This window comes from Sinocyclocheilus rhinocerous, unplaced genomic scaffold (genome assembly GCF_001515625.1).
Source record: "Sinocyclocheilus rhinocerous isolate Xijiao unplaced genomic scaffold, SAMN03320098_v1.1 scaffold1285, whole genome shotgun sequence".
In the NCBI taxonomy this organism is placed as follows: Eukaryota; Metazoa; Chordata; class Actinopteri; order Cypriniformes; family Cyprinidae; genus Sinocyclocheilus; species Sinocyclocheilus rhinocerous.
In genome coordinates, this window is record NW_015645559.1 from 1,435,751 (window position 1) to 1,454,330 (window position 18,580).

Below are 18,580 nucleotides of genomic sequence, written 5' to 3' on the forward strand. Positions count from 1 at the left end.
CAAAACAAAAACAGCCAACAAAATCTGCCGTTTACAAAACACCAAAGGTTCTTTAAACATCATGATGATGAATCCAAACATAACCACATATGTAATATAACAGCACAAATGTCCAGTAACATACTGACTTACATTCTTGCCTACGTCATCCTTGGAACTCATCAGATCCTCCATCTCAGCTCTGAGCTGCTTGTTGAGTCTCTCAAATTCCTCTTTAGCCTCCAGAGCTTCATCCAGGGCTCGGGCCATAGACAGAGCTTTGGTCTCCTTCTCTCTCGCCTCGGCCTCAGCACGGTCCCTCTCCTCAGCGTAACGTGCAGAGATGGTCTTCTCCTCCGCCAGCATCTGACATACACATCAACAAATGCTTTTGTAAGATTTTTTCATAATTATTAACAAATGTTTTTCATTAGAATTGAATGATAATAAAAAAATAAAATTACAATTTAGCATTATACATAAAAAAAAAATTCACTTAATTTAAATGTTGAAAATCAGTTGGTAAGCCTCATATTGTTGTTCATCTTTCAAATACAAATTAAGATATTTTAAATGAAACCTGTAAGATTTCTGTCCATCCATTGAAAGTACATTCCACTAAAACTTCAAAAAGTTCATTAAGACATCATAAAAGTTGGTTCTCACACATCAAGCAAGCATGCTTGAGCTTCAGTTTCCCACATTTGATGAACTCTATATATGTGCATTGATCAGTTTATTGTGAAACTAAAAACCTAAATTAAATCTGTTCATCATATAAAGCAATTGTGTCTTTTTCAGAAGTCTTGGATTAAATTAAGCTTTAAAACTTCAAATTAAATGTCAAGTTTTGGTGAATGGACTTTCAATAGAAGGACAGAGCTTCATATCTTCATTTATTTTTCGAAGAGGTGTGATAAGTCCTATGGTTTTGGAATGACATGAGGGAGATTAAAAGACAGAAATTTCACTTTTGGGTGAAATGTTGTTTAGCCAAAACAGTTCATACCTGGTCAAACTTCTTCTGTTTCTTCTCCAGGTTTGAGACGATCTGTCTCTGGTGGTCCAGGTCCACCATAAGGTCATCAAGCTCCTGCTGCAGCCTGTTCTTGGTTTTCTCCAGCTTGTCGTAAGCGATGGCCTTTTCCTCCAGTTTCTGACTGGTCCCCTCCATGTCCTTCTGCAGTTTCCTCTTGACCTCCTCAAGGCCTTCAAGAGCTCCCACATCATCCTCCAGCTTTTTCTTGGTCTCCACCAGCTATCCAAGAAAGGAGGATTACAGAGGAGTGCTTTTACTTTCAAATGTTTGAGTAGTAAATAGTACATCCGATTCCCTTTCTGAACAGAAATCTGAAAATTACACTTTTACATAACCCACTTTTGGTCAAATATGACAGGCTTTTGTGAGGTTCTAGCCAACATGTCACTGGTAGAGTAAAACATCATTATTGAATGTGTCAACTGATGTGCAAGATGTTGATATAATCTGACTTGCCGTCTGCCCTAATAAAAGAATATGGAGTGATTGCGCATACTTGGGATTGTAGTGTTGCCAGTTGTCTCTCCAGGTTCCTTCGCGCCTCCTCTTCCTCCTCCTGCTGCTCCTGAAGGCTGTTCTTCTCCTCCTCCAGTTGACGGATACGGCTGCTCAGGTTCAGCTTCTGACGCGTCTCCTCTTGAAGCAGCTCCTATATCCACAATATTAATCAATCATGACTCAATCACATCACATCACACACACCTTTTCTGTAAAAAGTCTATCTATTGTTTTTATTAATTATCTATTGTTTTATTATTCTATGTCATTGCTTCATCCACTCTTGCAGGGCTTCCTGTTTGCAGAGACACATTACCTGAGTGTCCTGAAGCTGGCTCTCTAGGCTGGAGGCATCTTTGGCCAGCTTAATTCCCTTCTTCTCAGCATCTTCCAATAGAGCAGAAACATTGTCCAGTTCCGCCTGCAACAAATGATAAATAAATCAATCAATTTACAGTGGAGAGATATTTCACAAATACCCTCGATTCTGATCTATTTAAGGTTGCTTTCACACTTGGCTTGACAGCCTGGTCCGAACCGAATAATTACAATTAATTTTAATAATTGCAGATTTAATGATTGCAGGTCTCATATGAAACTCTGAGTCAGAATTTAACAGAACAGTTTAATTCCGTGTAGTAAATAAATGTTTGTTTTAAAATTGTGCATTTAAAAAAAAAGCTTCAGGTCTGCTGTGATTATTTGTAGGGCTGCACAATGTTGTGATTATATACCAATATGACTATAAAATCATATATGAAACTGGTTATTATATAATAATGTAATAGTACACACGCTAATATTTAATTACTGCAATTTGCAATTTATTTAATAATAATTACAATTAATTATAAAAATTGCCAATTTAATGATTGCAATTTGATAAATTCACATCAAGCCATAATCGTGATTAGGGTTTTATTTTGATTAACCGTGCAGCCCTTATTACAGCCACACTTTCAGTCTGCAAAAAAACAGTGGAAAACAAGAGTTATCTGTAGTGTGTGAGGAAGGACGGAGTGTAACAGTATTTCATGAAACTGGGAGTAACAGAAATGATTCTGATATGAAGTGTAACAGAACTCGCTTGTAGTTTATGTGACACAGTCTAACAGCACTGACCTGTAGTTTGTGGGAACGGTCTGAAAGTTCTCCTTTAACCTTCTCTCCCTCGCTGAAGCGGGCCATGAACTCCTGCAGCTGAGCCTCAAGTTTCTTTCTCTTGTGCTCAGATTCAGACTTGGCTTGCTGCAAACTCTTCACATCATTGGTCAGCTCCTTATTATCACTCTCCAGAGTCTGTTTGTTTTTCTCCAGATTTGACTTCACCTAATGTTGACAGACAGACAGTGTGAGAGAGAGACAGATTTTGCCTGAACTGGACTCAACAGGAGACCATACCATATTCAATCACTGAATGAGGAAATTAATTCCAAACACATCATTCTGACAGCAGACTGGCAGTGTTCCAGTCGAGACATTAGAATTGAAATCCCTCACTACAGTAATGAGTCATTTACTCTTCATCTCTCTGGCTTACTCTCTTGGCCTGCTCCAGCTGCTCAGAGATCTCCTCCAGAGATGTGCCGTGCCTCTGTCTCATCTCCTGGATCTGAGACTCATGGTTTTTTATCTCATCATCGATGGCCTTCTTCAGCTCTGCCACCTCCTGCTCTCGTTTGGTCCTTCATGAGCAAAAGACACATGATTAGGCAAGACACATTTGAGGAGAAAGGGTGAGATTTCAATTAACTTAATCTGGCTTAAATGGCTCTCCAATTACATTACCAAAAGACTCATTTGAACTAGTCAAGCGTAGAAAAATGTTGGCACCAAGGTTTTAGCATAGTTTTGATATTTCTTCTTTTTTTTCACCTAAAAACTAAAATTCTGTCCTCATTTACTCATCCTCCACACGTTCCAATCCTGTACAAGTTTCTTTCTTCTGCTGAGCACAAAAGAAGATATTTTAAAGAATGCTGGTAACCAAACAGATTTCCATAGTATGGAAAAAAATACTATGGAAGTCAATGGCTACCAACATTCTTTAAAAGGTTTGAAACAAGTGAAATAACAGAATTTTCATTTTTGGGTGAATTATGCCTTTAAAAATCAGTTCCATTTTGTGGTCATGATAAATTTAGTTCCTGATGCAGACTCTTGTACCTCAGCTCCTGCTGGGCAGCAGTGGTGTCCAGGGTGTCTTCCAGCTCAGTCTTCAGAGCCTCCAGTTCCTCACTCAGATCTCTCTTAAGTTTCTCAGCTTTGTTTCTGGCTGCTTTCTCAGACTCCAGATCCTCCTGGAGCTCAGCTAGCTGGGCCTGCAGCTCCCGCACTTGCTTCAGAGCGTTGTTCTTCTGAGCGACCTCCTCATCACCTCTGGGGAACAACAAGGATAAGCAAAGATTATTAACAAAACCATGCATGCTAAATTAAAGGAGTTATATTCTACACTTTGTTTATAAACTCTTTCTAATCCTGATTAATTAAATAGTTCTGAAATGAATACGAATACTTTTATTCAGCAAGAACACATTAAATTGGTCACATGTAACAAAGAGTTTTATAATGTCACAAAAGATTTCTAGGTGACAATTTATTTTAAGGTGTCCTTGTTACACGTTACATGTACTTACCATTATAATAACAATTAATTATGCATAATTACATGCAAGTAACCCAAAGCCAAACCCTAATCCTAACCCTAACCGTATAGTAAGTACATGTAGTTAATTAATATTACTCCGTACTTAAATGTATAAATACACTGTAACAAGGACACCTTAAAATAAAGTGTAACCGATTTCTATTTCAAATAATCCCTTCTTTTAAATTGTAATTATATTTCTCAACATTTAAAACATTATCACTGTATTTTCGCCTTGGTAAACATAACAGATTTAAAATAAAATAATACAGACTGAACGCCCCTGTTATATATATAACATGAGAAAGCATGTTTTTGTGTGTATTCATGATGTGATGTCGCAACAGCAATGTGATACCAATTTACTAAATTATTTCAGGACTGCACAATGTTAACAAACACAAAGGTCAAGAATAAAAACTTTCCATGACTAATATTCCAATTTATATGATGCCAACATAACTCGGCCTACCATAAGTTATTGTTTTGACATGGTCAGCTAGACGACAGCCAAACTATTTTGTTATTCTGTGTTCCTCAATGACTAGATCTTCACCTGGCCAGTACAGCCTGTAGCTCTTCTTCTTTCTTGGCCAGTTGGATCTTGAGTTCCTCAATCTGGGCCTGCAGCTCAGCTATCTGGTCCTGTAGGTCTGTGGTCTCAGCATCCAGCTTTCTTTTGGCTTTCTCAAGCTCCTGCCTAGTTTTCTCCTCTTTCTTCAGACGCTCTGAGGGTCAAACACGCACACATAAACATGTTAGACTCACTGCTTTACATTCACTTAAATAAAATGACCCATATTCAACCCAGTCCTCACCTTCCAGGTCTACCATCATCACATCTTGCTTGTTTTTGACTTTGCCAAGGTTCTTGGCCTTCTCTTCTTCCTCAGCCAGCTGGGAGGTCATCTCACTGACACGGTCCTCCAGGAGTTTTTTCTCCTGAGGGATAGAGAGGAAAGGAAGAGTTCAGTTTGCTCCTGCAAAGTTCTTCTCAGAGCATTCCTACAACAAAAGCCATGGGTTGCATTTTGATTAGGCAGTCTGACATCTGCACTGACCTTTAGGAATTTGGAGTTCTGGTCCTCCAACAGCAGAATATCTTCCTCCATCTTTTTTATCTTGGCTTCAGCAGTCACCTTCTCCAACTGAAGCTTCTGTCGGGCAGCCTCTTCTTCATCTAGTTGTTCCTCTAGATCCTGAAGTCATGCACACACACACACACACACACTCTTGTGTGGGAGTGTAGGACTTTGTGAGCCTTTTTAGCTAAGTACTTGCTCAATTCATTATTCAAACCCAGAAGTTTTAAATACAGATTTACTCTCTCAGAGCCGAGAGGCCCATTTTAAAATTTACAGCAGATCAAGGACTATATTTCCACAGTGAAGTCCTCACCTGTATGTGCGACTGCGTTTTCTTCTTCTCATTCTGCAAAGACTGGTTCCTCTCCTCTTCCTCCTCCACACGGGACTCCAGGTCATGAAGAATCTCCTCCAGCTCTTGTTTTTTAGCCACCAGGCGAGCCCTCATCTCTTCAGCTTCAGCAAACAATTCTGTCTCAGCCTGCAGTTGCTCTGCCAAGATGTTCTTCTCCTCCAAAAGCTGAAACAAACATCAAACCAGATCTTCTCTCCGTTTCTACAAAATGTTTAGTCACTATGATTTAACACTAACACTGCAGAATATCCACTACATTGAATAAAGCCACAAGAGATCACAGTGATTTTAGAAAGCAACATAATTCAAGTGTGCCCATTAACATATATCAGATACGTAACAGTGTCTTTAAATGTGGCTCATTCCATCGGTTATTAGGTCAAACACTAACACTTAAATAACACTGTGTATTTTCAGAAGACAGAGGGAGCAGGTGAGTGTGTGCTAACCTGCTGGTGTTTCCGCTCCATTTCCACCAGTTCGTTCTCTACTTTCACCTGCTTCTCCTTCACTTTAATGAGCTCCTCATCCTTGGCCTGCATTTCTTCCTCCTGACGGGTCACCTGGAGGAGGGGTTTCACCTGCAGACACACATGTAATGCATGTCTCAAATGAAAACTATCTGCAACAATACTGCAAACGAGTTTTTAAAGATTCAATTTCTCTTGCAAACACATACATTACTTTTAGACAAGTATGCAAAACCTGGTCAAATCATTAAAACGGTCTCTTTCAAAAATCGAGACCAACCTTGGTGAAGAGTCTCCACCACTGCCAGTGGCGTAGTTTCAGGTAGGCGGCACAGTTTCTCTGCAGGACTTTCAAAGCGCTTAGCTGCTGCTGTTTTTTAGCAAAGGCTCTGAGAAACACAACGGCAAAACAGCAGCAGTTCACTGTCAAGGTCTCATAAGAATACATTTTATTTCTACACTATAAACAGCAAGAGCTGCATATCACTTGTTGCCCCTTTTAGACCAGATTTAGATCAGCCATCTCCATTTGGACTCACTTGCGAGCCAGATATCCTCGACAGACTGACTGAAAGTAGATGATGATATCTGTTATTTTCAGGTCTCTCTCTTCCTCCAGGTGTGCCAAAACTCCAGTGCGGAAGAAGATCTTACTCTGCCCGATCCGGTAGAGGTTTGGGTCAAGCTCCAAGGCTCGGATCTACAGATCAGATTGTTAGATGATACTTAGTATTTAACAGATGCAAAATTTCAGATGCTGGTTTATCAATAATGGACATCAGTAAAAACTTCTATGAAAAGAGAGAATGAACATAAAATAATTAACTCTTTAAAGTGCACCTTTAATTTTACACTTATTTATATCAATTATTAAAAATTATATAAACAAATATCATTATTATGACAAATCTCTTTGGAGAGATGCATTATTGAGCTATAAGGTCTGATTCGGAAATGAAGCTTATTATTTTTGGAAGTGACATTTGGATATACCAATTTTAATTATGAAAAGAAAACAACTTAAATGTAGTGCAAATCTATCTGAAAATGATAAAAAATAAATGTTTAAAACAATTACTCCACCATTGGTATGTTTGGGTCAGTAAGATTTTTTTATGCTCACCAAGACTGCTTTTATTTGATAGAAAAATACAGTAAAAACAGTAATATTGTGAAATATTATTATTACATTTTAACACAATTATTTTCTATTTTATTATACTTTAAAAAGGTAATTTATTCCAGGTTTACTTTTCAGCGTCACATGATTCTAATGGCTAATTTGGTGTGTAAGAATTTTTTTATAATTATAATCAATGTTGAAAACAGTTGTGTTGCTTAATATTTTTGTGGAAATGGTCATACTTTTTTTTCAGGACTTTATTTTCAGGATTCTTTGATGAATGGGGTTTAAAAGAACTGTGTTTGTTTGAAATAGTAAAGAAATTGTTACAAATTTTTTTACACTTTTGATCAAATGAATGCATTCTTCATGAATAAAAGCAAACTTTTGAACAGCAGTGTTTGTTTTTACGGAAAATTTCATAATACACTGGTATTTTAACTATTTTGATTGATCAACGTCATTTGTTAGTCAACTTAAGAAATCTCACCATTCTCTCACAAGCCTGCTTGCCGTCCATAAAACCTTTGGGGATTGCATTAGGGGTGAGGATCTCGTATCTGCGAGGAAGACCGATATGAGAGTTTTCTCACTGATAAAATACAATAATATTAATGCTACAGCATCTTAAGACATATGGTGCTTCTCTACTCTTTAATGAGATATCTGAAGCACACCTCTGTCTGAACTCCTGGAAGACAATACGGTTAGGGAATCCCTGCCTGCAGATCCGGATCCCTTCTAGAACTCCATTACACCTCAGCTGATCTAGAACCAGATGAGGCTCCAGTTTACCAGCCTAGAAGAATGACAACATCAAAGAGGTGCATGATGACCACATTAAAGAAACTCTAGTCAAATACATTTTTTTTTAAAATTAAACTGAAGGACATTTTTACTTACAAATGAAGGGACAGATGTCACTTACTCTTTTCTCATGATTGGGGATGATACAGCGGACAAAGTTGGGGTTGGTGTTTCTGAGTGTGGCCATGAGTTTTGTAAGGGACTCTTTATAGAGCTGACCCACAGTACGGAACATGCCCTTCTTGGTCTTATATGTAGCCCCAAATGCAGTCTCATTCATCCCTGCCACCTGGTCCAAACCAACAATACGGTCCACTACCATGAAGAGTGAGAAAAAAGAAAGATACCAACCAGTTAGCTTGATCTTTAAAGTATTTACAGACGTATTTATAAAATAAAATAAAAAAAGAGAGAGTGACACAGCATTGCCAAATCATGTGAAGATGCAAGAGGGAAATCTACAACTAAAGCTCTAATTCAACAACACCAAGCAGAAGGTCAAAATACGCTGTGTATTTTTGCATTCTTACAAAAACCATTTAATAATAATAATAAAAAAAACTGTCCTTTGATTCCTTCAGGCCTTTAATCGTCATATCCCAAAAGAAAACCGAAAATAACTTTCAGAAAGTAGTACAGTGTATTTTGACTCAATGCCACAAGTTTAGACAGCCAATTCAAGAGCCAATGGCCCCCCTACTATGCCAGCAGGTGCAGGTCCAGTGCTAGGCAAATGGAGATATGAAACAGATGAAGAGTGCCAAGGGTAAGACCACATCTATAAACAAGCACAAGCTGCAAAAGAAAGTAAATGGAAGGGTGAACCTCAAAACCTGTCAAGATCATGTCCAGGACATACTTCACACCAATACCTTGCAGTTCATTGAGTCAGATGTTAATTCAGCAACTGCTCTCATGGTTTCATCTGACAGATTTAAACCAGTAATGCTTAACTCCTCTTGTCACCTGCTTGTGAATCAGACTACACTGATTACACTGTATGCAGCTCATATTTACAACTAATTAAATCGAATTTCCTTTGGTGTGGCGAATTTCAATGGCAGTGTGTATTTAGCAGTGCAGTGAACAGTTTATAAAAAAGTTCATTCTATTTATAAAAAAAAAAGTAAAAAATACATTTTGCTTAAATAATGGTCCTTAAAAGGCTTCATTTTAAGATGTTTCCATCAAGTACATTTTCCACTCCAATTCTTGTTACAGAATTACAGAATACAAAAAAAGTGCATTGTAAAATATTGATACATTGTGTAAGTATTTGTTGTAGTATGTTGATTTCAATAAAACAAATAATAGTTTTGCCATTATTTTTACTCTACTACAGAAATGAGATTCTAACAAGAAACAACAAAACTTCTCAAAACAAATTCAAAATAAAGCATTTGGATGCATTACAGCAATTGAAATTGAGGGAAAATGTTGTTTTTTTCTTTTGAGTGAAATATGACCCAGACATGTAAATCAAGTTCTCTCTCTAAGTAATGTTACTAAAGATGTCTCCTTTCAGCAACTGAATAAATAAATGTGAATAAATTTGCTTAGGAATAAATAAGACCCTAATCAGAAAAATTATATTCACAAATTTGAGTCTGATAACAGTGTCCTACAGCAAAACAAGTCAAACTTCAATCACTCAACACACAAGTAATCAAAAACTACATATTCTTTTTGATTTATTGGAGGCTGGTAAAGTGTAACTACTGGGGCTATATTAATAATTCTAGGTCTTGCAGCATTCCTGTAAACGTCATTCTTAAGAACCGCTTCCAAGTAATGTTCTGTTCATAATGGGCTCGTGACGTGACTTCCGTTACCTCCATGGAGAATTTACTGAGCTGTCAGTGTTGACTGGCACAGGGCTGAGCGAGTCATTTGGATTCCAGTGAAACAAGACGTGTATTGTTCCGTGTTCCCTGTCGGAGACACTACAGAATTCCTCCACCCCTCACCCAAACTCCATCTCCCTCACACAGCCTATCAAATCACCATCTGACACTTAAAACAAACAAGTTATCTGACCGCCAGAAGCAAGGGCATAAGCACCGTACCACACACACACCGCTCTGACTGCTGTAAACTAAGCTGTGTTTGAGGGAATCTCGTGAAAACCAGGTCAGGTCATATTTCACTGTGAAATATAAATTGTTGACTTGATTGCAAATGATTGCAAAGATACTATTTAAACTGAACTAAGCTGGATGATGACATCACTGAATTCAATGATGAACTGCCTTTAAAATAATATTTAGCATTAAGTCCATTTTAGGACAATGTTTTTGACAATTAAGCAAATTTTCACCCAAAACTGTCATTATCATAATGTGTCCAGACACTTTTTTTTTTTACTCATTATTACTGTTGAAAATCCTTATTACTGTACTATAGTCATTTTTTATAATAACTTGTGATTTACTGCAACGAAAATGATCTTAAAATAGCTTTATTTTATTATAAAATTTGCTTGTAGATAAATATTTAAAAAACTACATTTATAACAGACAGACAGACAGACAGACAGACAGATAGATAGACAGATAGACAGACAGACAGATAGATAGATAGATAGATAGATAGATAGACAGATAGACAGATAGACAGACAGACAGACAGATACTTATTTTCTATAAGCAAAGCATATTTCTATTTGACTTAGGGGTGAAATATGACCAGGTTTTCAGAATCACCTATTCCTTTTTCAAAACTGTCTGGACTAAAAAAATGCTATAGGTGTGGATTTAATAACGATTTGACACTTTTATAATTTTTAAAGTAATAAATTACAGGGAAAATATTTAGCAAGTGTGTGAATCAAAATTGCTGAAAGGACTCATAGAACAAGCAGGGCCCTAATCCTTGTAGCCAGCGCACCCATAGAGTCACCCAGAGTCACTTTCAAATGTTTGTTATGCAGCGTCAGTACTCTGTATTAAGTCACTATGCACATGCATTAATTTTTCATGCAATCTTCATTCATGGTCAGTTTGGGCTTCCTAATGAATCAGCCAAGTCACGCTTCCTTCCAAATGGATCCAGCTAACTCTAAAGTTAGCCAGCTAGAGGGACCAGGGCCCAGGTCTACAAGCCATGGTGGGAGTGTTTGAAAGTACACAATGCGCTGGTAAGCAGAGACCTACAGCATCATATACCTTCACCTGGCGATTCATGGAGACTAGAGACATCATAAAAAGACGCTCTTTGGATATTCTGAATCTCTATGGTCGAGAGACAGAGAAAGGGGGCAAAGGGGGGGATAAACAAGAAAAAAAGCAAAATAAAAAAGTAGTAGTAGAACACAGCTAGCACATAAAAGACATAAATGGTAGTAAACACACTGGTTAGTGCGGTGCAACACAAGTGATAATAAGCAAAAGTCTTCATTCCATTTGCACTAGTCTCTAATGCTTTTGGATATGTGTACTTTCAATTGAACATTTTAAGATCTTGCTGATCGATCTTGGCACACACATTCTATTTTGTATTTACTTCGGAGTAATTATTTTGCCACAGTATTAATAATTGTATATAAAAAGTGTATCATATTATTCATTATACAGTTATTTTGGCTGGAAATACAGTCAATGGTGAAATAAGACATACAATATTTGACACATCCCACTCTGTATTTTTGCATTATTTCATATTTCCTCACTGCTTTAATCTGTAATTAATGCAGAGCAGCCCTGCTTACAACTACAGTGCAAATATATCTGTTGTGGTATCAACAGTATTGCAAAATGTCTTGTTGGACACATTTTTATTCACACACACTGCCCAGCCCAAAGTTTGACTCTTTGCAACTGAATTAATAGTTCCCCCCACTACGTTAAAATATTTGCATCAAGCCACTGAAATGCATGACAAGCTCTTTTTACAAGACAGACAAGATGTGAAACTGAAGACTGAAAACAACAGTCTCTTTCTTCACAGACTGGGAGGGTAGAACCATAAAAACTAGCCGTTTTACGTTTCAGGGAATCTGGAAGGCACTCGAGAAGAAAACAGCTTACCATCCTTCCACAGTTCAGCCACAAACTTATCCGTGGACTGGTGCAGGAGTGTGGCCACGTTGTCATTTAGAGGGTCCATGTTTTTCATCAACCACTCATCTGCCTTATAGTCAACCTACAAAATGAGAGTAATAAACAGTAGGTTAACAACCTCAAGATGGGAAGAATGGAATTAAGCCAGGATTGGTTCAATCTGGATCGTTTAATTTAAGAGGTACTGCAGTTCAGCGGCCGTTGGCTGTTTGCATAGTGTTATGTAACTACTGAAAGTGATAAAGTATAAATCAATGCACTGTTTTTCTTTACTTAAACAACAGGAAACAAAGCAAACTCTAATTTTCTGGCTTTTAACCCAAACATAGCTCAAAGGGAGAGAAATATCAAAAGTCCCTTATTTCATGCAGTGTCAAGTTTCTATTGCAAACAGCTCACTGATCTGAAACAGATGTGGCCTATGGTTAGCACATACCACAGCTGGATGCTGCTACCCTTGAAAGACAGCAACGCAACATTTCACTGCAAGCCAGTTTGACCTGACTAAATCCAATTACATAAGGTTACGATGCATTCCTTTTTTCTTTGAAACACTAACAGGCCTTCATTACAAAAACCATCACAGGACTGAAGCACAAGAGGGGAAGCCAACAGCTATGTGTAGTTTCATTAATATAAATGCAGACGTACCCTGCCAGCATAGTGAATGATGCTGAAATCGGCTTTGTCCTTCAGCTGCCGTGGTTTCTGGAACTTGGCATGAGTGCCTTGCTCTTGCACCAGTTTGTCCACAAAGGTCTTATCAGTGGCTTTTGGAAACCAGCACTCCTCATCCAACAGAGCCAACACACCGGGAGGATTTGCCTGGGAATGGTACCATAGGACCGATCAAAACAACTTCTAGAAAAGCCAACAGAAAGCACTTTGCTTCCACAGCAACTTCAAATCACATGAAATTTTGCAAATATTTGAGGTAGAAAATAATTCTAGGAACCCAGAACAAAAATTCAAGGGCGGTGAGCGCTCACTGGTCTCTCGATGAGGTCAATGCAGGGCTGCAGGTCGAGGCCGAAGTCGATGAAGCTCCATTCGATGCCTTCACGCTGGTACTCCTCCTGCTCCAGGATGAACATGGTGTGGTTGAACAGCTGCTGAAGCTTCTCGTTGGTGTAGTTGATGCAGAGCTGCTCAAATGAGTTCAGCTGCCAAGAGATGGAGAGAGCAATAAAATATGATCAAACCGTCTTTGTCCATAGCATTTTTTAGTCCCAGAACATGCATGATAGATTCTTTCACCAACATCAGTATCTTCGATATCACTTAACTAAATACTGCAGTTATGAGTGGGTATCCAATTACGCTATTTACTGTAAACCTTGTAATTTCATCCTAACTATACCATAATTATATTACTCAATTTAGCAGATGCATCTTAACCAAAGCAAGACAGCAAGGACATCCTCCAGCACAAACTGAAGGAAAAAACCTTCTTAAGGTTTTAAGTTTTCGCTTTTTTTTTTTTAAATTACATTTTTTCCATAAATTTTTCTGGACTCTATTTTAATGGTATAATTACATCTTAGTAATCACAAAAACATGTCCAAAATTCTGTTTTCTTCTTTAGATTCCGATTTAATGGTTTAATTAAATTGTATTAATCAAAAAGCATGTCTAAACAATTGATTTCATAAAACTTTAACAATTGAATAATTACAATAACAGACTCAATTTTGTTTCAAATAATAAAGCCTATAAAATATTTTAAAATACCGTGTTGTCCGTTTTATTTTTCTGGATTAATGATTTAATACAAATTTAATTATCAAAAAAGAAATATTAACAATCCAATTAATCTTTAAAAATGCAATCAAATTAAAATTTTACAATTCCTTTTATTTTTGGCAAGCAGTGATCACAATAGAGGCTTACTACTAAAACATTAAAGTATTAAGTACTAAAACTGTAGTAATAAAATTGGAACAAAACTTAATTTTGTATTACTACCTTGAGATGTACATTCTGTGGCACAATAGTAATATATTTTTATGAACTCAATTTATTCTTAATTTTCTCCATAGAAATTATCTATAATCATAGAATTATAGAATCTTCTATAATCACTGTTTTTAATCAGTGATGAAACCTACTAATACTGTGGTATGCTTAAAATCTATGTTAAACTAAATACAATTTGTCCCATGCAATATCTTTTTATACACAACTTACAGTATGTTCAAGTTCTTGCATTGCCTGCATTTTTAGAAAACCTCATATCATATGACCTCTGATTTGTTGCAGTATAGTGATTAATATCTATGATTTAGCGTAAGAGACAGCTGAGCCAAGGAAGCCACACCTGGAATATCTCAAAGCCAGCAATGTCCAGGATGCCAATGAAGGAAGCTCCCTGGCGCTTGGTCCTGTCCAGAGCTTTATTAATGCGGTGAACAAGCCAGCGGAACAACCTTTCGTATGTGGCCTTGGCCAGGGCTTCCACTGCAAAGTCGGCCTGGTCAGAGAAACAGAGACAGGATCAGGCAAAGGGAATAAGTGACATAAACCTCACATTTACAAAAATATATGTGTTATGATATAGAATCACATTATATTAACACTATTATAGTTAATATAGTTACTATTATTATACACTATTTAACACAGATACAAAAGTAGGGTTGGGTTTCGACAACCGGTTTCATTTTAGAACCACTTCCACTTTTTCTAAAAAATCGGAGTCAATAGGACACGTTTCTTTTTTATTGGAATCCATAAGCAGAATCCGTATTGCTGAAATTCAAATATCCAACCCTAAAAATGGTAAGCAAAACCTGAAATGACCCTTCTAGTGGAATTATTTTCCGAACAGGTTTCCCAAACACTACTCCCTCTGCAGAATTTGTTCAGTTATGATGACATTTTAATGACAGGAGACTAGCAGCCTATTGTTGTAAAAGGACAGAGGTGAAAAGGAAATGTGAATAGAACAAAAGTACAGCAATGGTCTACAATCAGGCCTGACAAGATTCAAGAGATAAAACACTAAATGAAAACATTGCTTTACAGCTGAAAGGGTGGGTGATTTGACAGATATACAGTGGAAAACCTAATAGCTCATTACCTGCTCTTTAGTTTGGGCTTTTTGTACATAGTCTCTGCCCACTTTGATTCTTGGAGACAGGATGGCACGTGTGAACTCCATGACATTAATGCCAAGCAGGTGGCAAAGCTTTTGAGCAGCTGAAAAACAGAAAATACACACTTGTTCACAAAATGGTCCTCTAATGCAAGCCGACCAAAAATGGTGACATTCTTTTTCGATTTATAGGATTTTAGAAGTATCCCTTATGCACTTAAATGGTGGTGAGAAGTTATTATGGGACATTTTTGCTCATGAATATAAGAGGTATTTCAAATAAGTCAGGTCGTTATTGCAATTTACTGACTTCTAAACTCCTACAGCCCATTTAGCAGCCAAACAAACCCCAAGAGTTCCCCCTCAGGACCACCAGCACGACTATAACTTTCCAGCTTCAAGTCATGAATGACTTGGTGGCTTGAACAGATGAAAGTTTCAATATCATACCATGAACGGTGATGATAAAAACAAATGAATCAAAATGCCAGTGGAGTAAGCTTGCTGGAATGCATCATGACGGTAAAACGGTCACTTTTGGGGCTCTTACGTAAACACGTTCGATTTAACGCAACTTAGCACAACTATTCCGGTATTTTCTTTTAATATGAAACGTATCCAAAAACCATTCAAACTGTCATCATGGGAGCCCAAGAGAAGTCCAACGGGTAATTTGTCAAAACAGAACAGTGGAGAACTGCACAAAAACATCTGGTGCAGGGGTTAGATTGGAGGGTAGTGTGGATACCGAACACACTTTCATGCTAATGCACTGCCAAAGGATTTACTGAGTTATTTAAGTACTTCACATAATACATTAAATTTCCATTACTGAAAAAAAGAAACGTTATCTCAGTGCTAAAATAAGGCATTATGCATTTCTGAAACTTTGTAAAACAGATGAGTACCTGTATTTTCTGGCATAGAGGCCTGGTCGGTGTTTCTCTCCTTCTTGAACACAATGTTGCCAAACTGCAGGACTGCTGAGACCACCTTGAGCATTGCTGCAGTGACGAAGAAAAAAAAGGACAAGAGCGTCAACAGTATGTGGGTAGTTGACCCGAAATATTTTTGGAAGGTCGATTTCCGGCAGTATGGCATGCTTATACTCCATTTAAAACTATTTTAACCAGCATTTCGTTCATTCTTGTATACTTATTAGGGACGTCAAACAGTTGCAACATTTAATAAAGATTATTCCTTATTTTTTTCATATTCATCATTTTCAGTTTCATTTGAGAGGTTCAAATATTTCAGTGGATGAGGTCTATATGATGAAACTGGACGGGTAGATTTATGCAGGAGTTTTATTACCTAAAAACAAACATTTCTGAATTGCATCAAATTGCAAAGTAAATGTAATATAATTTGATTCGACAAAATATTAACTTAAAATAAAATAATACCAATCCGTTATGGACTTAATCATACATAAAATTATGCTGGCCTGCAATGCTCTGCTGATTTTTGCAATTTCGATGAATAACAATGTTTTACTCATGGCTTAATGAGCTTCAATAAGAATTACATTTTACCAAGAGAATGGAGATAACTTCGATTAAACATCCCACTTGGGTTTAATTTATACTGTATATAAATAATCTGTTTAAAAAAAGAACGAAAAGGTTAAATTGTGTGCTAAATTGTTAGTGTTTAAACAAATTTAATTCAACTTTGTGTTAACTGCATGCCTTAAAATAATAATAGGGTTGTCAAGGTTATCAACTCATTAATGGAGACTACATGAGACTCTTGTACTGTAAATTCACTGACCATTTTGAATGCAACAGTGAAGGCAAAAAGGTGTGCAATACCCATTTCTGATGATTTACTAGTATGCATATATAAAACAGCAGGAAATATACAATGTAGTAGAAGTAGGTTTGTTTCATGTATGCTTACATAAGATTTCATCATGGGAGAAGCTCATAATATGCATGGCTTCCATGGTCTCTTGGAAATTGTCCTTGTCCTGTTGGCCAGGAATGGGAATGTTACCGTTGGAGAGGAAGCGGTAGTCATTGAAGCCCTCCAGGAGTAGATCAGCTGCCAGAAGAACAAGAGCATTAACACAACTGCAGTCTTCTCTAGACAGCAGACCGCACCATACTCTCCATAATCAGTCTAATTCCTTCACATGTTGAGAATATTCAAAGCCTGCTTCATTACATCCATGTTGACCTTGCACTTCAATCTCATTGCTAAAAACTGACTAAAAAAACTTAACCATGTAAAAAGAAATACTCACATCTTAGATGTTCTCCAGCACCAGCCAACAGCTGGTAGAAGACATGGAAGGTGCGTTCATCTTTGGCTTGGCGAATAGCCCTGGACTTTTCAAGAAGGTCTTTAGACTAAGTTAAGGGCAAGCAAAGTCCATTTGACAGCTAATTTTTCAGTCTACGTCAAATCAAACCTGTTCGGATTTTCATAGCACTTTATTTAAATTTAATAAAACTAATATACAAACATTAGAGTTTGTTTGATTTGATTTTTATTTGTAAAATACTAAATAATACTTTTAATAATACCCTTACTTCTACTGAAAAATAAAGACACACAGAAATTCACCCATTTCAGGCATTTGATCTTGCAGCTATTTGCAGCATTGCTCAAATGGAATGGAATGGTTATCAGATCAGGATACAGGTTTCAATGTTGGCCCCCACAATGTAACCGGTTACATCAAAGTTGATGCGGATGAACTTGCCCTGTGGAAAGACAAATATTTAAGATGTGTTTTTTTTTTCCATGACGTGCTTATACTGGTCATGCTTTATAAACCATACCGTTGCATCATAGCTATCATTATATATGGGTCTAATCAACATTTCTAAGAATATATTTGAGCAGATGATCATCCACTACTATTTGGACAAAGGGGCTTGTGCATGCATGATATGCAGCGCATGTTTAAAAAGCTCTACTTGAAAGGAATCTGTTCTCAAAGCATGCGTAAAAGGCTAACAGACATGCTTATTTGCAGCAAATGCCCCCAAAATAATTACCTAAAGGAAGGCCTGAAGAATCAAATTCCTCTGTGGCTTTTGATCTGTTTGTATGCTTTAAAGCTTTCTGCTGACTTTGACGCATGCCAGCGAAAACTCAATCAGCTGACAAGAGGAGCCGATGCAAGACAGACGGCTACTTCTCTCAGATGGCTGAACGTGGATTTTAGTGAGTGTGTACCTAAACGGCCCTTTCCAGATGCTACGTGCATAATGTAATAAATGTCATTGTACAGTAATAAATAAACATAATCAGTAAACATAAATGTCATTGCCAAAATGTAACAAGAATGCAATAAAATGCTGTGGCAATGTTTAAAGGGGTCATATGATGCGATTTCATTTTTTCCTTTCTCTTTGGAGTGTTACAAGCTCTTGGTGCATAAAGAAGATCTGTAAAGTTGCAAAGACTAAAGT

At 37.2% G+C, this 18,580-nt stretch overlaps 1 protein-coding gene across 1 annotated transcript in view; it reads right to left on the reverse strand.

Annotated features, from left to right (window-relative positions):
- The window catches only part of LOC107706619 (myosin-10-like), a 60,332-nt gene that overhangs the window by 5,567 nt on the left and 36,185 nt on the right, over positions 1-18,580 (reverse strand). The window contains exons 9-35 of the mRNA XM_016510379.1: positions 17,803-17,866; positions 17,404-17,502; positions 17,058-17,201; positions 16,064-16,159; positions 15,141-15,259; positions 14,379-14,531; positions 13,051-13,224; positions 12,713-12,886; positions 12,029-12,143; positions 11,168-11,233; positions 8,125-8,318; positions 7,874-7,995; positions 7,687-7,756; positions 6,613-6,773; positions 6,354-6,462; positions 6,053-6,184; positions 5,562-5,768; positions 5,225-5,362; positions 4,982-5,105; positions 4,720-4,891; positions 3,683-3,895; positions 3,057-3,201; positions 2,639-2,845; positions 1,833-1,937; positions 1,515-1,667; positions 989-1,237; positions 133-345 (exon numbers count right to left, since the gene is read on the reverse strand). Of these exons, the coding sequence (XP_016365865.1) occupies positions 133-345; positions 989-1,237; positions 1,515-1,667; positions 1,833-1,937; positions 2,639-2,845; positions 3,057-3,201; positions 3,683-3,895; positions 4,720-4,891; positions 4,982-5,105; positions 5,225-5,362; positions 5,562-5,768; positions 6,053-6,184; positions 6,354-6,462; positions 6,613-6,773; positions 7,687-7,756; positions 7,874-7,995; positions 8,125-8,318; positions 11,168-11,233; positions 12,029-12,143; positions 12,713-12,886; positions 13,051-13,224; positions 14,379-14,531; positions 15,141-15,259; positions 16,064-16,159; positions 17,058-17,201; positions 17,404-17,502; positions 17,803-17,866 (3,918 nt within the window). The remainder of the gene's footprint in view (positions 1-132; positions 346-988; positions 1,238-1,514; positions 1,668-1,832; positions 1,938-2,638; positions 2,846-3,056; positions 3,202-3,682; positions 3,896-4,719; positions 4,892-4,981; positions 5,106-5,224; positions 5,363-5,561; positions 5,769-6,052; positions 6,185-6,353; positions 6,463-6,612; positions 6,774-7,686; positions 7,757-7,873; positions 7,996-8,124; positions 8,319-11,167; positions 11,234-12,028; positions 12,144-12,712; positions 12,887-13,050; positions 13,225-14,378; positions 14,532-15,140; positions 15,260-16,063; positions 16,160-17,057; positions 17,202-17,403; positions 17,503-17,802; positions 17,867-18,580) is intronic.